Raw genomic sequence first — 15,742 nt, forward strand, 5'->3', positions numbered from 1 at the left:
TCGTGGTGTGGTGGCAGGCAGGACTGGCATCAGTACCTGTACTTCGTACTCCGTGGTTTGATCAAGTGTTTTCTTCCAGTACTTCTCTGCCATAGTGGTTGCACAGCAAATCTCAGGTGCCTCTTTCCGTCGCAGTTGTATAGGGCACTTTGGACAAAGTCTCTGTACAGTATTACTCGACTGTACGAAGTAGACGATCCAACCACCTTGGGAGCCCTCGGGTGGTGGCAGGGCCCCTCGGGCAGCAGCTGACACGAGTCGAGAATGAGATTGGCGACAACTGGCCACGATGCCTTGGATTCTTATCTGGGGCTGTAAATCCCCGTCATACTTTCCCGATTTAGCACAACCGCCAATAGATATACTCCGATAAGGGAGCAGGGCGTGTCATCACTGTGTCGAGGATTATCGATACTGTACTCCCAGAACCTCCAATGTACGGCACAAGCCATAACATGGCTGCATATTAGAACATGTCGTGGCTCTAGTTCTTTTGAGGAATGACTTTTATCTGGAATTTACAGCCTCCTGCATATCCCTAGTACGTGGCATGCGATTACTGCCTTTTATTTTCGATTGGCAGTGTGTCTCCACTGACAATCCACGTGATTATGATTATAAATCCAGTTCGGTATTCCATTTTCAGCACTCCGAGGGAGGCTGGGATGTCGAATCTGCACTAGGCAGTCTTCTGGTGCTGGAGAACCTCGGGACGCCAGAGTCAACTTCTATTCTCCAGGCTGTCACACCGCACCGGCCGTCCATTAACATTTAAATGGATGGTCAGGGCCAGGTGACGGCCATGTCATCACGCTGCCAGAATGGACAAGGTCCTCCCGAGTCCCGAGCCATAGGTATTGTTGGGCTGGCCACTCAGAAATAGCTTATTTGATGGGCGCATTTCTGCGGTCTCACCTCGGCTAAGAAAGGGGAGGAAAATAAGAAACGGAAAAAACAAGGGCAAGCGACGACTGCATGCATTGCCACGCTTCCTTGCCTCATTAGCGGACCATGCTGTCCATCCGGTTCCTCCCGCGCTCAAGTTAAATCCGTTCGCTATCTAGCCATCTGTTTTGCGACTTTCTTCCCACGCTCTACTGTCTGAATGCCGTCGGTGGCCGTTTCTGATCAGACTGGCTGCGAATGTGTCGCACGGTACGATCTACCTAGAACAACTCATCGGACGGCGTTGCTCGTGGCGTTGGGCTCAAATCGTCAGTCACATGGCGATCTATATATGTCATCAGACGGACAACGCTTTGTTTTGTAAATCGAAATCATGTAAGTCGCCTATTCGTACATGGGCTCGAGTACCAAGTACGTCCAACAATTTCCCCTTATCGACGCCACCTAATTCGTCCGTTGCTGCTTGTCGCCTGTACACGTGTAGTCGCGATGTTGGTGTCGTAACTGCGGGGTGGCGCGTTGCATTTTGCGGGGAGTGGTTCAGGAATGGGATGCTAGAGGTAAAATGGACCAGACGCTTGGTTGTTGTCCATGCCCAAGTGATTTACTAAATTATCAGCCTCATCTCTGTCATTGAAGGGTGATGGCGAACAACGTCACCTGGGCCGAAAGGGGCATTGCCGTCATGTCGCCCACCTCGTCCTGTCGCTCCACGGCAGTCAAATCTACCCAGCATAAATTGACCTTGGAACATCCTTGGTTCAGGTTCAAGTGAAAATATTCCAATTCACTTAATTTCCCCGACGAATTGATGTGATCATGACACGGACGTGATGTTTGAAGTCGGGATGTCACCGCTTGTCAAACGTGAATGCAAAGGGGTGCAAAAAGGGAAGAAATAAAAGAGGGAGAAAACGAGGGGCTAGGGGAAAGTCTTGGTTGGCAAATTCAGGCCATTCAAGTACATGAAGACCTCGGGGGGTTCAACGGAAGAGACTTGACCATCAAAAGACGTATTTTTGTGTCCACGCCCTCTAACCCCATGTGTTGACCCCAACGCCAAACTATGCCTCCCTACAGCCCAGTCCTTTCTCGGCCCTGGTGTCGGAATTCAGCTATCAAATCATTCATCATCACGCAAAGTAGACACCCAGACAAAAACTAAAGAAAATCACAACGGGGAAAATGGCCCTCACGCCTGGCCCGATGAGCTAGGTCCCAGCCCGTTGAACAACTTGTCCTTGACCTCCACGGCCGCGAGTCCCGTCCTCTCCTGCGCCGCCACCGACCTGAAATCCCTCGCCAGCTTCTCCACCGCGCCATCCACCTTGCGCGCACCGCCGCCGGCCCCCGCCACGCCAATGGCCGTGACGCTCGAAGGGCCCGCGAGGCCCGCCCGCCCCAGCCGCGTCACCTGGCCCGTGACGTCGCGCATCTTGGACGCCAGGTCCAGCATCTGGCTGTTCCCGTAGTCGCGGTTCGTCAGGAGCGGGCTCTGGCTCAGCGTCTGCACCCAGTACTTGTGCCACAGCAGCTCGAGCATGTGCGTCTCGAGCGTGCTCTTGTAGTGCGACACCTCGACGCTGTAGTACTTGTTGGCGTGCGCCCCAAACTCGGCCGCCTTGGCCAGCGGGACCGCCTGCCACCCGTCCCGCTCGACCGCCGCCCCGCTACCCCCGCTACCGCTGCCTTTACCCGGCTCGCCGTGCTCCTTGCCGTTGGGCCCCACGGGGTAGGTGCGGAACGCGCCAATCTCGACCTTGCCGGCGCTGATGGTGCGGTCCGGGTCGATGACCACGGCGAGGAACGGGTCCTGGTACGTCTGGTGCGTCGTCTGCGTGGCCACGTCGATGCCCGAGAGCCAGCAGCCGTACCCCGGGTGCGAGTGGTACCAGCCCACCACGTTCTCCATGCGGCCCTGCTGCCGGCTCGCGTTGAGGTAATCGACCATGTACTCCTCGGCGTCCGAGTGCGCGTTGACCCGCGTCTCGGTGCCCTCGACGGGGAGCCGGAACGCGTCGGTGACGATGAAGGCGTCGCCGTTGATGTACCCCTGCATGAGGCCCATGACCTCGAGGTTGCCGCCCGACCGCGCGTGCATCACCATCTTGATGAGCGCCGTGGCGCTGATGCGGACGTGTTTGAAGTAGTTGGGGTCCTGGGTCCAGAGCCGTGAATGTAGTGCCTCCTTGTTGGCCGCCTCGTCGAATTTGTAAAGCGCATCGCGTTTTGGGTCGACCAGCTTGACGTTGTTTTCCAGCTCTAGACTCGCGTTAGCACTTCTGAGAAGATTTCATGGCAATTCGCGTCTTGACAGGAAGCGAGTGATACGACGTACCCCAGCAGGCAAGAGGAGGAGCCGCCGACTTTTGGGCCATGGCTGCGGTTCCCTGGAGGCCAGTCGAACGTGCAAATGTGCTTGCCTGTTGTCCACGAGCTCAAGAGGGTCTTTTTTCAATAGTGTGGTATCTGCTAGAATTTCTGCTTCGGCAAACGGGTTACTTGACGTTGGTGATTGTAGTTTGACTGGTGATGTTGGTTCAGAACCGTTGAAAGCGTCAAGCAGCTACCGTACGTAGGTACCTACCCAAGGAAGCTACTGTACCCCACTGGCGACAAACCACAATCTTATCGATAAGCCGGCTTGTCCACGTGGTCCGTGCCCATAGTGCTGAAGACATCTCATTTCAAAGACGGGACTGTTTCTGGACAGCCTTTTTATCCGCACGACACTATGGTCCTGACACTACTTGCATGTCTACTGCTACATATGAAGAACATGACATGGGAGGTGAACACATGTCTCCAGGCCGCAACAAATAACCCTCAATGCTCCCATGATGCATGTTTGTCCAGTTCGTGGCTCGGCCGGAATCCAGAATAGCTGCCTGGGATGGGCAGAAGAAGGGTATCACGGCTTCTATTCTTCTCCACTGTCTTGTTCTGTATGAACATTTCGGAAATCTATTGGGATCCCCGCCAGACACCCACCCCCGCGTATCTTTGGGAACAACAAAGGGGTCGCGAGGAAACTCGACGCTGTACAACGTACAACCATCAGTTCCATCTCAGCCAGGCAGTACCATACAAAGACAATGGCCGAAGTTCTAGTTTGGTTCTAGTTTGCCTATGGATCCATGGCGTCTTCACTCACCACTGTCAAGCAGAAGCCACATGTGATTGTTAACAATGTAACCAAAAGCAAACGCCTGCGGTCGCCAGACCTATATAAGAGTTGTAACCACCATCATCTAGGCCATCATGCCTCTCCTTCTCTCCATCCCCATCCCTGACTTTGCGGAGAAAAGAAACGACAACACACACTATCTACCATGGCCTCCCCACACAACGAAAGCCCGGACGACGGACAGCCCCCCTCCGCGGAACACACCTACTTCTTCTACGGCTCCCTCATGGACCCCACGACCTTCCAGGGCGTCACCCTGGCCCCCAACCCGCCGGAATACCGCGACGCCTGGATCGAAGGCTACCAGGTGCGCATGTGGGGTCCCTACCCTGCCCTGTGTCCCGTCTCCAGTGCGGCCGGCGCGAGCCCCGCCGACGCGAAACCGAGCCGAGTCGTCGGCAAGGTCTGGGTCGATCCCTCGCGCGACCCGTACATCCTCCACCGCCTCCAGAGGTACGAGACGGCCAACTACGAGCCGCGCATCGTGACGGCTCACTTTTTCGATGGGAAGAGTCCTCCCGCCCAGATGCGCGCTTTTGTTTGGGCCGGCGCAGAGTCGCTGTTGAGCGATGGGGAGTTTGATTTGAAGGTATATCAAGGTCGTTCCAACGAGCCTCCTTCTCCGTAGCTGGATTCGGCCTGGGACGAGCGAGCGTGTGTCGGGCGATAGGAAGTGGTAGAAATAGATTTCGTATGTTGCGAGAATCCTGGCCCGTGTGAGAGTCGACTTCAAGGTTGTAAGAAAACCAGAACAGGCTGGACCGTGCAATCTCTAGCGATTCTTTTGTCGCTCTGCTGATCACTTGTTGCTCTCTTTCGTCTCGAGGTGAAGACGGCGCGAAAGACGACAATCCATACGAAAGGTCGCCCGGACTCGCCAAGGAGACACACTGCCCCTTATTCCGTTCATCTGACCAACGTAGACCTAGCTCACACTAACCGTAACAAGGTAGAGGAGAAGAAGGGGAACGAAAATCAACATCTCCGGTGCAAATGTCAGGGAAACGAACAAATTGTCTGTAGACGGAGAACGGCCTGCGCCGGTCATCCTCCCTCGTATAACTGAGAACAAAAAGAGGGACTGGGTTCTAAATACGTATCGTGCGAGGCGTTGATATCGTAACGGGAATACGGCCACGAGGCGCACCTCGGTGCCCACGTCAGACGCACAGGGTATATAAAGCGTTCGTGAGAGGCCGAGTGACGTGCCTTGCCCTGAAGTAGGGCTTACTGGTCTTCTGAAACTGAGCTCTCCATGTCGAGCCAGGCGCATGCCGACCAGCATGCCCGACTAGCCAGTCATGAGAAAGGTCGTCACCGCGCGGTCAGACGGCCCGGCCCGTCTGGCCATGATCGGGACATCAGTCGGTCGTGGGGGCCAACGAGCCCGTCTCGTGTTGGTAGAGGTATAGACTAGCTGGGGTAGCTGAATACACGTCGATTGCTAGCATGGGACGCTGAGCCCCTTGCTGACTTGTAAGCACAACAAGAGTCTTACCATAACGGTGTCTCTAAATATACGTTGGTCTCGAGGGTCCCAGCGGCCTTTGGATCATCTCACCAAGCCTTGTTCTTTCGCAAGACGCCGGCTTACGTTGTGTCATCTGTTCTTGCCATGTCCCCTTAGCTTTGGTCGTGTTGCGGCGCCGGACATAGCATCGACACTTCTCGCGTTGTTCGTGCAAAAGGAGCGACAAGCCACCTCCACGCGTGGCACACACCACCCCGTTCCATTGGATCGCTGTGAAACTCAAAGATTTACCATGCGATGTGGCGTCCCAACAGAAAGGATGGGAAGAATGGGAAGGGGGCGCATGATATTGAATAACTAGATTTCCTTCCGAGCAAGGATGAAAAACTTGACCGAGTCGTGAACCGACTTGAGAGATTGCATCACCTACGTCTCTCTCGCGTCCTGATACCCGTCGCAAGTAAGAAACAAGTCAGCAGTAAACCGCGGTAGCGCCCATTAGCACCCAAGTGGCGTCCTGGGCGCAATGAGGCGATTCACAAGGCGCGACGTCTTATAACCGATTCCTCTCCCGTCTCGATGTTGACTGGCCAAGACAAACACCACCACAAAGCGGCTTGACCAGATCCGTGAAGAGAGAACGGTATTCGACGCCGACGAGACACAAACGAAGAGGCTCTTCCTGGGTTGCATGCGCCGCACTCCTTTTTCTCTGCGAGGCCACCCGGACCAGTCTTCTGCCTTCCTCGTCTTTTTACTCACTCTTACTTCTCGATAAGCCATGCCGAGGACATGGAGGACCCTATTCTCGGCGCAGCCAGAGCTGGAAGTGGCAGACCTTAGCACCGTTGACTTGAGCGACGAGAAGACGAACAGAGCGGTGGTGAGGAAGCAGGACCTCCATCTCCTCCCGTGGATGTGCACCACCTATCTCCTGAGTAAGTGGACTCGTTATACCCCAGAGGCATGTGTGACAGAGATTTGGACAGGCGGCTGACAGTTGGGGATACCGACAGACTACCTAAACAGAGTCAGCCTGGGAAATGCGCGAACGTTAAACGACGACAGCACCGAAGACAACATCCTGCAGCAGCTCGATCTTACGGGACAGCGCTACAGTGTGGCCATCGCCGTCTTTTTCGTTCCCTACGTCATCATGGAGTTCCCGGGGAACATCCTGATGAAGCACTTCTCGCCCAGCCGGTGGATCTCCCGAATCGTCACGTCGGTCGGCTTCGTGACCATTTGTACGGCGAGCGCCACGACATATGAGCGGCTGCTCGTGGCGAGGTTCTTCCTGGGCATGGCCGAGGCGGGCTTCTCCTCGGGCGTGATGATGCACCTCTGCTTCTGGTACAAGCCCGAGGAACGGGCGAGCCGCATGGCCATCTTCGCGTCCAGCGTGGCGCTTGCGTGCGCTTTCGGCGGGCTGCTGGCATCGGGTATATCCTTCCTCAACGGCGTGGCAGGCCTGGCCGGGTGGCAGTGGCTGTTCATCCTGGAGGGCGCCCCGGGCATGTTGGTAGGGATCATGGTCTGGTTCCTGCTGCCGGACTACCCCCAGACGGCGCGATGGCTCACGCCGTACGAGCGGGCCTTTGCCATCAAGCGGCTCGGGCCGTACGCGCCGACCATGCACGACGACTGCTGGAATTGGAAGACGGTCAAGCAGACGGTGCTCGATCCCGTCTTTTGGCTGTTCGCCATCCAGTACTTCCTCATGACGAACTCTCTGAACGCCTTTGGATACTTTACGCCTACCATCATTTCGTCGATGGGATTCGCAGGCCATAGCGGGCAGCTCCTGACGGTGCCGCCGAACATCTTTGCTCTGGTGGTCATTGTGGCCAACTGCTTGCATAGTGACAGGACCAAAGAACGGTCGGTACATATCATCGGCGCCCTGGTGTTTGTGGCGACGGGTTACCTGGTACTGGCCCTGGTGCCGAATTGGGGGGTTCGGTATGCGGCCGTGTTCGTCATAGCGTGCACGAACGCGGCGGTTTTGCCGTTTATTGCGGTGAGTTGCCTTTTTTTCTCTTTCTTCTTCTCTGTCTCCTGCTGACGTACCACGACAGCACCGAACAGCAACGGTGACAGGATCGATGGCGACCGCGGTAGCCACGGGAGGCATGGTGGCCATCTCCAACTGCGCCGGCATTTCAGCGCCGTTTCTTTTCCCCGGCCGCACGGCACCCATGTTCTCCATGGGTAACTGGACGATATTTGTGTTCCTCATGATATCGGTGTTGACGAGCGTATATGCGTGGTACGTCTTTGGCAACCACAGCGGGTACAGAGCAGAAGGGGACGGGGCGGTGAAGCTGGAGAGAAGCCCAAGCCTAAGCCCATGCGGCGAGGTTGAAAAGGTGGGCGAGTGTGTTGACGTGGAGTCTGCGTCGACGGCGCCGTCGGCATCCGGGTCGGAGAACACAAGCGTGGTGAAAACGATTTCCATGATGGGCATCGAAACAAGCGATGCCGTGGAAGTGAAAGTGAGGCATGTTTGATGATTGTAAGGTTTCATGAGCATGGGCGATTTCATACACACTAGATTAATAGCGAATGTTGCGTGAAAGGGGAATCAGTGTTGGTAATGTCGGAGAGGTCATACATACCCAGAGCTATCAATCAGATCATACCCAGTGGATTTTTTGAGATGCACTCGACTCAACAATTTGCGTGCGGTTGTTTCAGGGGGATGTCGATGAATGCAACTGTCCACACGGCCCCATTAACTGGTAGGGTAGAGAGAAAGGCGGCCGGTTGTCGCTTTACAGTCCACGAAGACTTTGGCGACTCCTGGCTGGTAAAGCTACGCCCTGTGTAGTGTATCACATAGACGGGTCGCCAACTGGTCTCTAACTCGGCGACTTGAATCTTTCTTCCTGTTCCTTCCGGAACTGACTGGAGGTCCTTATGAACCTTCAGGATTAACTCCTGAGAAAGTTGGAGCCTAAGAAGTTGGATGCTGATGATTTGGAACACAATGTCACATGGACAGGTCAGCAGCTTTCAAGGATGCCTTCTCCCGACTGGGTGACAGGTTGGACGCGGAAGCCTGATGCTGGAACATGGATGCACGTGGCCCTCGACGGTTCGATTGTCGCTATTCGAATCGTAGAATGGTGCAGTGGATTCGACGTATCTGGGAGACAACATCCCATAATCTGGCAAGATGATGGGTCAAGTCAAGACTCTGCCGGCCAGGGAGTCCATACACAGCATCTCGCTTCCTCTTGTCTTCCGCCTGAGATGTACTCTGTCCTCCGGGTAACATTCGAATTCATCCTGTGCATGATAATAATCGCAGACCTCCACGGTCTCGCCGTCGGATCAGTCATCACTTTCCTTGAGGTCGGAAACGTCTTGGTCACAGTCATGAGGATATATTTCTGTGTCGGGAATATAGTTAGCGCACAACGAGAAATTCAAGCCGGCAGCGACCCTCTTGGAACAAATCTGCTCATCTTTAGGTCATCTCTTGGATATAGAGACAGCTTGGGATGTTGCTGGAAATGGATGATTCAGGCATTGGGCGGGTGTGACATTATGAAGTGCAGTGGCTCGTGTATTCGTATGTACGTGTAATACGCGGCAGTGCTTACCTAAGATTGGTCCTGGAGAAGGCGCGACTTCCAAGCACTTGCCGCATCTATCCCCTCTCCAATATCCCGTTCTTTCCTATAATTACCACCTAATTACAGTATTCGTATGTACTTCGTATGGCTGACACAACGACCCAAAAGTCCCTGTGGCGGTGCATCATAGCGGTCGTCAGCAGCCAACAACCCCGCATGTTCTTACCTATTCCAGTACTGCCTTGCCTCTTTCCTTCTGTACCGTACTTTTGTGTACATACTGGAAAGTCTTTGATCATCACTAGGGTTACTTTCTAAACGTCTTCATTTTTCCCATTTCCACTTGTGGCCCTTCCCTTTACGTCCTTCACTTTCTTCTTCCTAATTCTTCAACCAACTACACCAGTGAAGTTGGTCAATTACAAAATCAACGGACCTTACAACCAGCAACTGCCTTTCCGGGCCGTTCTGGCTTACCAAGGTTGCCATTGACTAGTCGGCTTATATATTTCTTACCGTCCATATTCCATTCGCCTCTGCCTTTCGTTCTATTAAACGAGGTCTCCGGATCTATCTACGCTTTTGCAAGTCGGGACTCGCCGTCTGCTTTTCATTTACACGGAGTCTAGGGCAAAAGACTCTGGACCGTGGGACTTGATCGTACTGAACGGACATCTTAAACCGAAAGCAAAAATGATGGCGTCGCCCCCCTATCATGGCGCATCTATGGATTTGCTAGAAGCCTTTGGCGGCAGTGATCAGCCGTCCGCAAGTCAAACTCCAAACGGCAACAATTATCTTTCGCGCCTGGAACAGTTTCGTCGTAACGATCTCGAACGCGATGCTATGATCCAGGTGCGTTGGAATGGGAGGGCCTTTCTCGTCCATCTCGTCTTATATTTACCTTTGCCTTTACCTTCTTCACCTTGACCACTGTCTTCACCTTCACCACTGTCTTCCGTCACCAGCACTCACATAACTTCATAAAATCAAATCAATGCTAATCTCCACACAGGAATTAATTCGTCGCTATGAGGACCTCAAAAAAGCTTATTCGGATAAATGTGCCGATTATAATAATGAAGTCGAGTCGCGCCGTATGTGGCAGGGCAAGGCTACTAAAGCCATGGAAGACAAAATGGCCATTACTCGAGCTACTGTTAGCTCTTCCCTCCCCCTTTTTTCTTTTCCTTTTCAAATCAAACTGCCCAGTCCGAGCTCATCGTATGCATAGGAATCGAACCCCTTCGTTTATGTCATTATAGATGGCGACGGCGCCGTCTTCAATGATAACCTCATCGCCAAGGGCGCCGAGGGGGGCGCCGAAGCCGCCTACCTGCTCCAGTCGGAGATTAAGTCGTACATTAAGAATGCCTACCCCCAGACTAACACCGGCGACTGGAACATCATCGTCCAAGTTATTCTTAACCTCGATGGGCTGGCCAAAAAACTCCACTCGTGCGGTATCGCCCCCAAGACCCCCGAGAATCCAACCCTCGCCGCCTTTGCTCGCGCCTTTGGCCGCTCCCAGCCCCTCTTCAGCTTTGTCGATGTAGGCAGCGGCAAGGAATCCGCCGATCATAAGATCCGCGAGATGCTGCGCCTCATGGTCCGCGTCGCCCAATGCAAGCACATCTTCTTCGGCCCTTGTTCCGATAACGGTTACCTGCCCGTGCTCGAACCTTATAAGCGCGACGTCACCGTCTTCCACCGTCTCACTTTGCTCGAGACCCTGCCGGCCCAGCCCGGCTTCCGAGATCTCGGCCTCGAGACCGCCAGCTTCCCCTCCGTATTCCGTTCCGAACCCCTCCCCACCAAACCTCTGACCAATACCCTGCCGCCTGCCCCGTCGTCTCTCGTCAACGGCTCCCCCAGAAAGGCCGCCCTGGCCCCGGCATCGGCCCCGGCATCGGCACCAGCACCGGCCCCGACTCCCAAGCCTTCCCAGGTGCGCGCGCCGTCCGAGACCTCGGTTCTCTCCTCCAGCTTGTCGGACGACCAGCCAGTCGTCCCGACCCCCGCCAGTTCCTCCGCCGCGGCAACCTCGTGGTCGACCATCACCCGGACCATCCCGAGTGCCAACCCCAAGGCCATCGACATTAGCGTCACCAAAAAGGCCCCGCGCAAGTACTACCTGATCAACGCCGACAGCCAGCGCGTCGACGAGCCGCTCCCGCGCATCGACCCCGCGGCCGAGAGGAAGTTCAAGGACATGATGGCCAAGAACGGGACCAACTTTTGTAACAACCACTACCTCCTCGGCGGCTGCGAATCGGCCCACTGCACCTACTACCACGGCGAGAAGCTGGCCCTGCCCGTGCTCAACGTGCTCAAGCAAAAGGTCCGCGGCATCCCCTGCGAGCTCAAGACGCAGTGCGAGGACCCGACCTGCATCTACGCCCACCACTGCCGCTGGGCCCGTAACTGTCCCCAGTCGTCGTGCCGCTTCGCCTATAGCCATGATATGGATCTTGTGGGTTCAAGACTCTCCTTTTTTCTCGTCTTCTCTGCTGATGTACATTTCCATTAGGTGCCCCGTCTTAAAATCTTTGACGATAACACGGTCCAGCACCTTAGTCCCAAGTAAAATCCATCTCGTCCTGGATTGTATCTCATTCTTACACCTCGGCTATAATTATACCTTCTACTCAGGGTTCCCACCACCCGAAAGGTAACAGTTTCCTTCCGTAGCAATGCTATATAGCACAAACCTGGTTTCCCGGTCTCATAATTTGCTTGACCTCGGTCGGAGACCTTTATATTCCTTACTTTCTTTCCTGGTCTGGCGGTTAAGGCCACTTCACTTTGGTCCTGCACATCGTTGGGCCAATCTAATTCACTCCTTTACACCCCTTACTGCCTGGTCTGCTCCTGGCCATTGTCAGGAATGGGACATTTATGAAATAAATATATTTTTGGGGACTTTTGCTCCACATTTACCATCACTCGTGTCCTCACTGAATGGTGATTGAAGTTGGCTTTGATTTAGTTTTACTTACAACGTAAAGCGAGAGTTATCAGAAGAATTAGGCTGTTTGATATCTGGTAGATACTAGCACATCAAGCTATTCTCAATGGACCAGGGATAAACGCCGTACAACCGTCCAAGAGGGACGGATAGTGTAAAGCAACGGAAAAGGGGATTAGCGAGGATTAAGAAAAAAAAGAAAAAGAAAAGAAAGCCAACACGTCCAGGTCGCCCAGACTTCACCCACTTACAGGCCTCACCGAGGCAGCTCTCGCAGTGACATCGAAAATATCATTCCGCCACCCCTCCCTCTCATACTGGAAAGCCCTCTGCCCCGCCATAGCCCCCTCCTCGTTCCACACCTTGACAAGACTTCCCGGAGCGTACACCCCCTTGAAAACACCGTGGCCGGGCTGCGCAACCCCGAGCCTCGTGTACAGATCCGGATCCTGCTGCGGCACGAGCCGGGCGGCGACGGCGCGCAGATAGGTCCACAGGTCCTGCGGGTTCGCGATGCGCGTGGCGCGCAACCTCTCCCTCGCAAAGAGGAGCTCCCTGTTGGCCGCATGGCAGGCGTCGGCGATGCCACGGGCGATGGCGACCTCCAGGGCCTTCCTCAGCAGGGGCCGCACGACGGGCTTGAGGAACCAAGCGAGGCAGGCCAGCTTGCTCTGTGCGAGGTCGTACTTGAGGCGGTGGACGCGGACGCGGACGCCGCGGAGGGTGAGGACCTGCTCGAGACGTTCCCTGCCGACCTCGATGTCGACGGCAATGTCGATGCCCCGCTCGTCGAGGTGGAGGCCGACGATGCCCGTGTCGATGAAGCGGAGGAGGCCCGAGTGCATGCGCAGCCAGTAGCCGACGTCGTCTGCGGCGATGGAGAGGCCCGAGACGGCGATGCGCATGAGGGTGGTGACGGAGGAGGTGGTGGCGAAGCGGGCCTTGCGGACCTCGACGTCGTTCCGGGTGGTGACGTTGAGCTTGTAGGGGAGGAAGGAGGAGTTGTTGACGGTGCGGCCCGGTTCGAGGATCAGGTTCTCGAGGAGGAGGTCCATGGCCGGGGTGGAGACCTCGAGGCGCGGGATGGGGATGTACTGGACGGCGTTGACGAGGAGGGGGACGAAGACGTTGAGCGAGTCGGCGACCAGGTCGGTGTTGGTGTAGCGGTGGGCGGGGGATAGGATGGCGAGGATGCGGCGGGAGGTCTGGAGGAGCTTCTTGACGTCTGCGTCGAGGAGGACGGAGCGGACGGCCTTGTGCAGGTGGTCGAGGAAGGCGTCGACGTCGCCGCGGACGGAGGACTCGCGGGTCAGCTCGCGCGACTTGGCGCGCAGTTCCTGGAAGCGGTCCTCGGCGTGGTCGAAGAAGTCGGGCTCGGTGAGCATATCCTGGACGAGGTTCCCGATGCGGCGGACCAAGTGGTCGAACTGCGGGTCGCTGTTCGCGTGGGCCATGACGGCTTGGAAGGTGCGCTCTACTTCCTTCCACTCGTTGCGGTCGCCGAAGGAGGTGACGAAGGTCCAAAAGTTGCGCATGGCCTGGTCGGCTTCCGGGTTCGTGTGCACGTCTTCCTCGACGGCCTGGGCGGTGTCGGCGAGGGCGTGGGAGTAGACGAGCATATAGCGGCGGATCAGGAGTGACAGGGTGGACACCGAATCGGAGTAGTCTCTCCGTTCTCGCAGTTTCACGACGGCCTGCTTGAGGCGATGCAGGAGGGTATCCTTTTCGTCGCCGGTGATGCGGTCGGTGAAGCTCCGTCCGGCTTCGCTGGCGACGGTTGTGGCGCCGTCGGCCACGGCAGACGATATATCGGCGACTTCATGGCCGAGATCGGCTTTGGACGGTGGTGACTGGGACGAATCCCCGTTGGGATGCTTGAGAGCCTCTTGTTCCTCTTTGGAAGGCTCTACTTTCTTTCCGACCTCCTTGGATACATCGGCGAGGGTGAAGGCCGTGTCTCGGAACACCTCCCGACCGACGGTGGTCAGGTCGGAGAGGAAGAGACGAAAGTCCGAGTTGGTCAGCAGAAGAGAGCCCACGGTCTGCAAGCTCTTGTAGGCTGGGGGGATGTAAGCTCAGATGTCTTTGTCTCTTGTCTAGTCTAGATTGTGGTGGGAATATTGCTTTATGCTTACCGGCTGCAGTGTCGGCCTTGGACTTGGCCCTTGAAGCCCGCTCGGCGATATCATGGGCATCAACGGATAGGCGGGACTTTGTGAGGAACCAGATGAAGTCCTGGATCTGATCGTTGGCATTCTTGTGCTGCAGGAGCTCGATGAACTGGGTGATCAGAAGACGGACGTTGAGGACGAGAGCGTGGCCCGAATCGCTCAGGTTCTCGGGAGCATGGGGGGAGAGGACGTCGGCAGTGAGGAGGGTGCGCAGGTTGGTGATGAGCTGCTCGTTGGAGGGCATGTAACCTTTTCCCAGGGCCCGGAGCATCTGGTACGTGTGCAGCTTCTCCCGAAGACGGGCCTGGAGAGCAGTGTCGCCGCTATAGCGGGGGAGAAGGGGCTGGCGCTCCTCTTCATCCCGGTGTTTTGTAAAGAGGCCAAAGCAGGAGAACATTGTGACGGCGGTTGAGACAGTGTCCTTCCCTGTTTGTCGATAGTCTTTGAGTATATCAAGCGACAAGAGTCTGGGTCCCTGAGGAGAATCGAGTGGGAGTTTGAGGCTCACGGTCCTTCATCCGATGGAGATGGGAGAGGGGAAGATCGGAGGATGTGGGCTACGAGCTGGGAAGATGGATATCCCGTAGAAAGGCTGTATAGGTCCTAGTAATCGTCATAAAGCATCATTGCACCATGAGTCTGTCGGCGACTGGGTAGACGAAGTTTTGATGTCTCGTCCGGGTTTTCGCATCCACTATGAAGGCATTTGAAGTAGGAAGTAGTGGAAGATGTAGGGAGGAAGGTAATGTGAGTTACCGTACTGCATCTTATATCCGTCATCTGTTACACCGTGGTGGAAGGCTTGTCAAAAGTCGGGCGTTGATGAGGACGGCTGAAAACAAACGACATGGAAGACAACACGATGACGTCGTTGATATTGATGATGGAAGCATCGGTGAGGTGAGGTGAGAATGGTATCTTATCTCCTTATCTTATCGTATCTTATCGCAATCCACCAACCACAGCACCTCCTGCTAACAACTCCATCTCATCGTCTCCAAGTCAATGCCGGGAGACCCAGAGCACTGCATTAGAGAGATTAAAAAGCTGCAAGTTCAAGTGTAGGCTACATGACCTGCATGTGCAGACGGATATGACATTGACGTGCATAGAGCAAGTGAACGGAGCCGGGTGGTATTCCGTGGGAGCAAGTAAGTTCGATTCGAAGCCGACGATAATAGACGGAAAATGGAGAAAAGAAAAGAAAAGAAAATAGAAAAAACAAAAAAGAACGGAAAAAAGAAAAGAAAAGAAAAAGAAAATACGAATCGGTGGACCGAGCAGTAACACAAAAGTACTTCGTATATGTTTGTGAACGGGACCTTGCGGTAAAGGCCGACCCACTGTTATGTGCAGGACGGCTGTGGCTAGAGAAGTACATCAAATGTGGCTAATCACGCTAACAGTCGGCGCGGGGTAAGCGCTGGGCTGAAACAAACAACCCCCACAGCCAGTAAA

General features: G+C 55.1%; 7 protein-coding genes across 7 annotated transcripts; 5 read left to right on the forward strand and 2 right to left on the reverse strand.

Moving 5' to 3' along the window:
* Positions 1-1,794: 1,794 nt before the first annotated feature.
* Positions 1,795-3,440, reverse strand: ACRALDRAFT_1077586 (uncharacterized protein). The gene is made up of 2 exons (XM_071018660.1): positions 3,245-3,440; positions 1,795-3,168 (listed from the first exon to the last, which is right to left on the reverse strand). Exons 1-2 carry the CDS (start codon positions 3,282-3,284, stop codon positions 2,099-2,101), a joined length of 1,110 nt encoding a protein of 369 aa, XP_070872313.1. The 5' UTR covers positions 3,285-3,440; the 3' UTR covers positions 1,795-2,098.
* Positions 3,441-3,640: 200 nt separating this feature from the next.
* Positions 3,641-4,199, forward strand: ACRALDRAFT_212611 (uncharacterized protein; the record flags this gene model as incomplete). Its single annotated transcript, XM_071023912.1, has 4 exons — positions 3,641-3,697; positions 3,763-3,985; positions 4,071-4,082; positions 4,162-4,199. 4 exons carry the CDS (start codon positions 3,641-3,643, stop codon positions 4,197-4,199), a joined length of 330 nt encoding a protein of 109 aa, XP_070872314.1.
* Positions 4,200-4,238: 39 nt separating this feature from the next.
* On the forward strand, positions 4,239-4,721 carry ACRALDRAFT_1083049 (uncharacterized protein; the record flags this gene model as incomplete). Its single annotated transcript, XM_071019398.1, has 1 exon — positions 4,239-4,721. One exon carries the CDS (start codon positions 4,239-4,241, stop codon positions 4,719-4,721), a length of 483 nt encoding a protein of 160 aa, XP_070872315.1.
* Positions 4,722-6,345: 1,624 nt separating this feature from the next.
* ACRALDRAFT_2139581 (uncharacterized protein) lies at positions 6,346-8,074 on the forward strand (the record flags this gene model as incomplete). Its single annotated transcript, XM_071024160.1, has 3 exons — positions 6,346-6,502; positions 6,581-7,584; positions 7,643-8,074. The coding sequence occupies 3 exons, from the start codon at positions 6,346-6,348 to the stop codon at positions 8,072-8,074; spliced, it is 1,593 nt and encodes a 530-aa protein (XP_070872316.1).
* A 1,764-nt stretch (positions 8,075-9,838) lies between these two features.
* On the forward strand, positions 9,839-12,086 carry ACRALDRAFT_1083047 (uncharacterized protein; the record flags this gene model as incomplete). The annotated part of the gene is made up of 4 exons (XM_071019397.1): positions 9,839-10,000; positions 10,161-10,242; positions 10,411-11,618; positions 11,676-12,086. 4 exons carry the CDS (start codon positions 9,839-9,841, stop codon positions 11,730-11,732), a joined length of 1,509 nt encoding a protein of 502 aa, XP_070872317.1. The 3' UTR covers positions 11,733-12,086.
* Positions 12,087-12,108: 22 nt separating this feature from the next.
* ACRALDRAFT_1065383 (uncharacterized protein) lies at positions 12,109-15,091 on the reverse strand. The gene is made up of 2 exons (XM_071017142.1): positions 14,249-15,091; positions 12,109-14,172 (listed from the first exon to the last, which is right to left on the reverse strand). The coding sequence occupies exons 1-2, from the start codon at positions 14,679-14,681 to the stop codon at positions 12,353-12,355; spliced, it is 2,253 nt and encodes a 750-aa protein (XP_070872318.1). The 5' UTR covers positions 14,682-15,091; the 3' UTR covers positions 12,109-12,352.
* A 15-nt stretch (positions 15,092-15,106) lies between these two features.
* On the forward strand, positions 15,107-15,716 carry ACRALDRAFT_2021715 (uncharacterized protein; the record flags this gene model as incomplete). The annotated part of the gene is made up of 5 exons (XM_071020068.1): positions 15,107-15,179; positions 15,250-15,365; positions 15,399-15,435; positions 15,641-15,670; positions 15,706-15,716. The coding sequence occupies 5 exons, from the start codon at positions 15,107-15,109 to the stop codon at positions 15,714-15,716; spliced, it is 267 nt and encodes an 88-aa protein (XP_070872319.1).
* Positions 15,717-15,742: the final 26 nt, after the last annotated feature.

This window comes from Sodiomyces alcalophilus (assembly GCF_042370955.1).
Source record: "Sodiomyces alcalophilus JCM 7366 unplaced genomic scaffold ACRALscaffold_7, whole genome shotgun sequence".
NCBI lineage: Eukaryota > Fungi > Ascomycota > Sordariomycetes > Glomerellales > Plectosphaerellaceae > Sodiomyces > Sodiomyces alcalophilus.

Bases quoted from the DNA above. Each gene is read 5' to 3' on its own strand.
- ACRALDRAFT_1077586 (XM_071018660.1), bottom strand. From the start codon at position 3,284: ATGGCCCAAAAGTCGGCGGCTCCTCCTCTTGCCTGCTGGG. The intron at 3,169-3,244 runs GTACGTCGTATC...ACGCGAGTCTAG, and splicing joins TCCTCCTCTTGCCTGCTGGG to AGCTGGAAAACAACGTCAAG.
- ACRALDRAFT_1065383 (XM_071017142.1), bottom strand. From the start codon at position 14,681: ATGTTCTCCTGCTTTGGCCTCTTTACAAAACACCGGGATGAAGAGGAG. The intron at 14,173-14,248 runs GTAAGCATAAAG...ACATCCCCCCAG, and splicing joins CAAGGCCGACACTGCAGCCG to CCTACAAGAGCTTGCAGACC.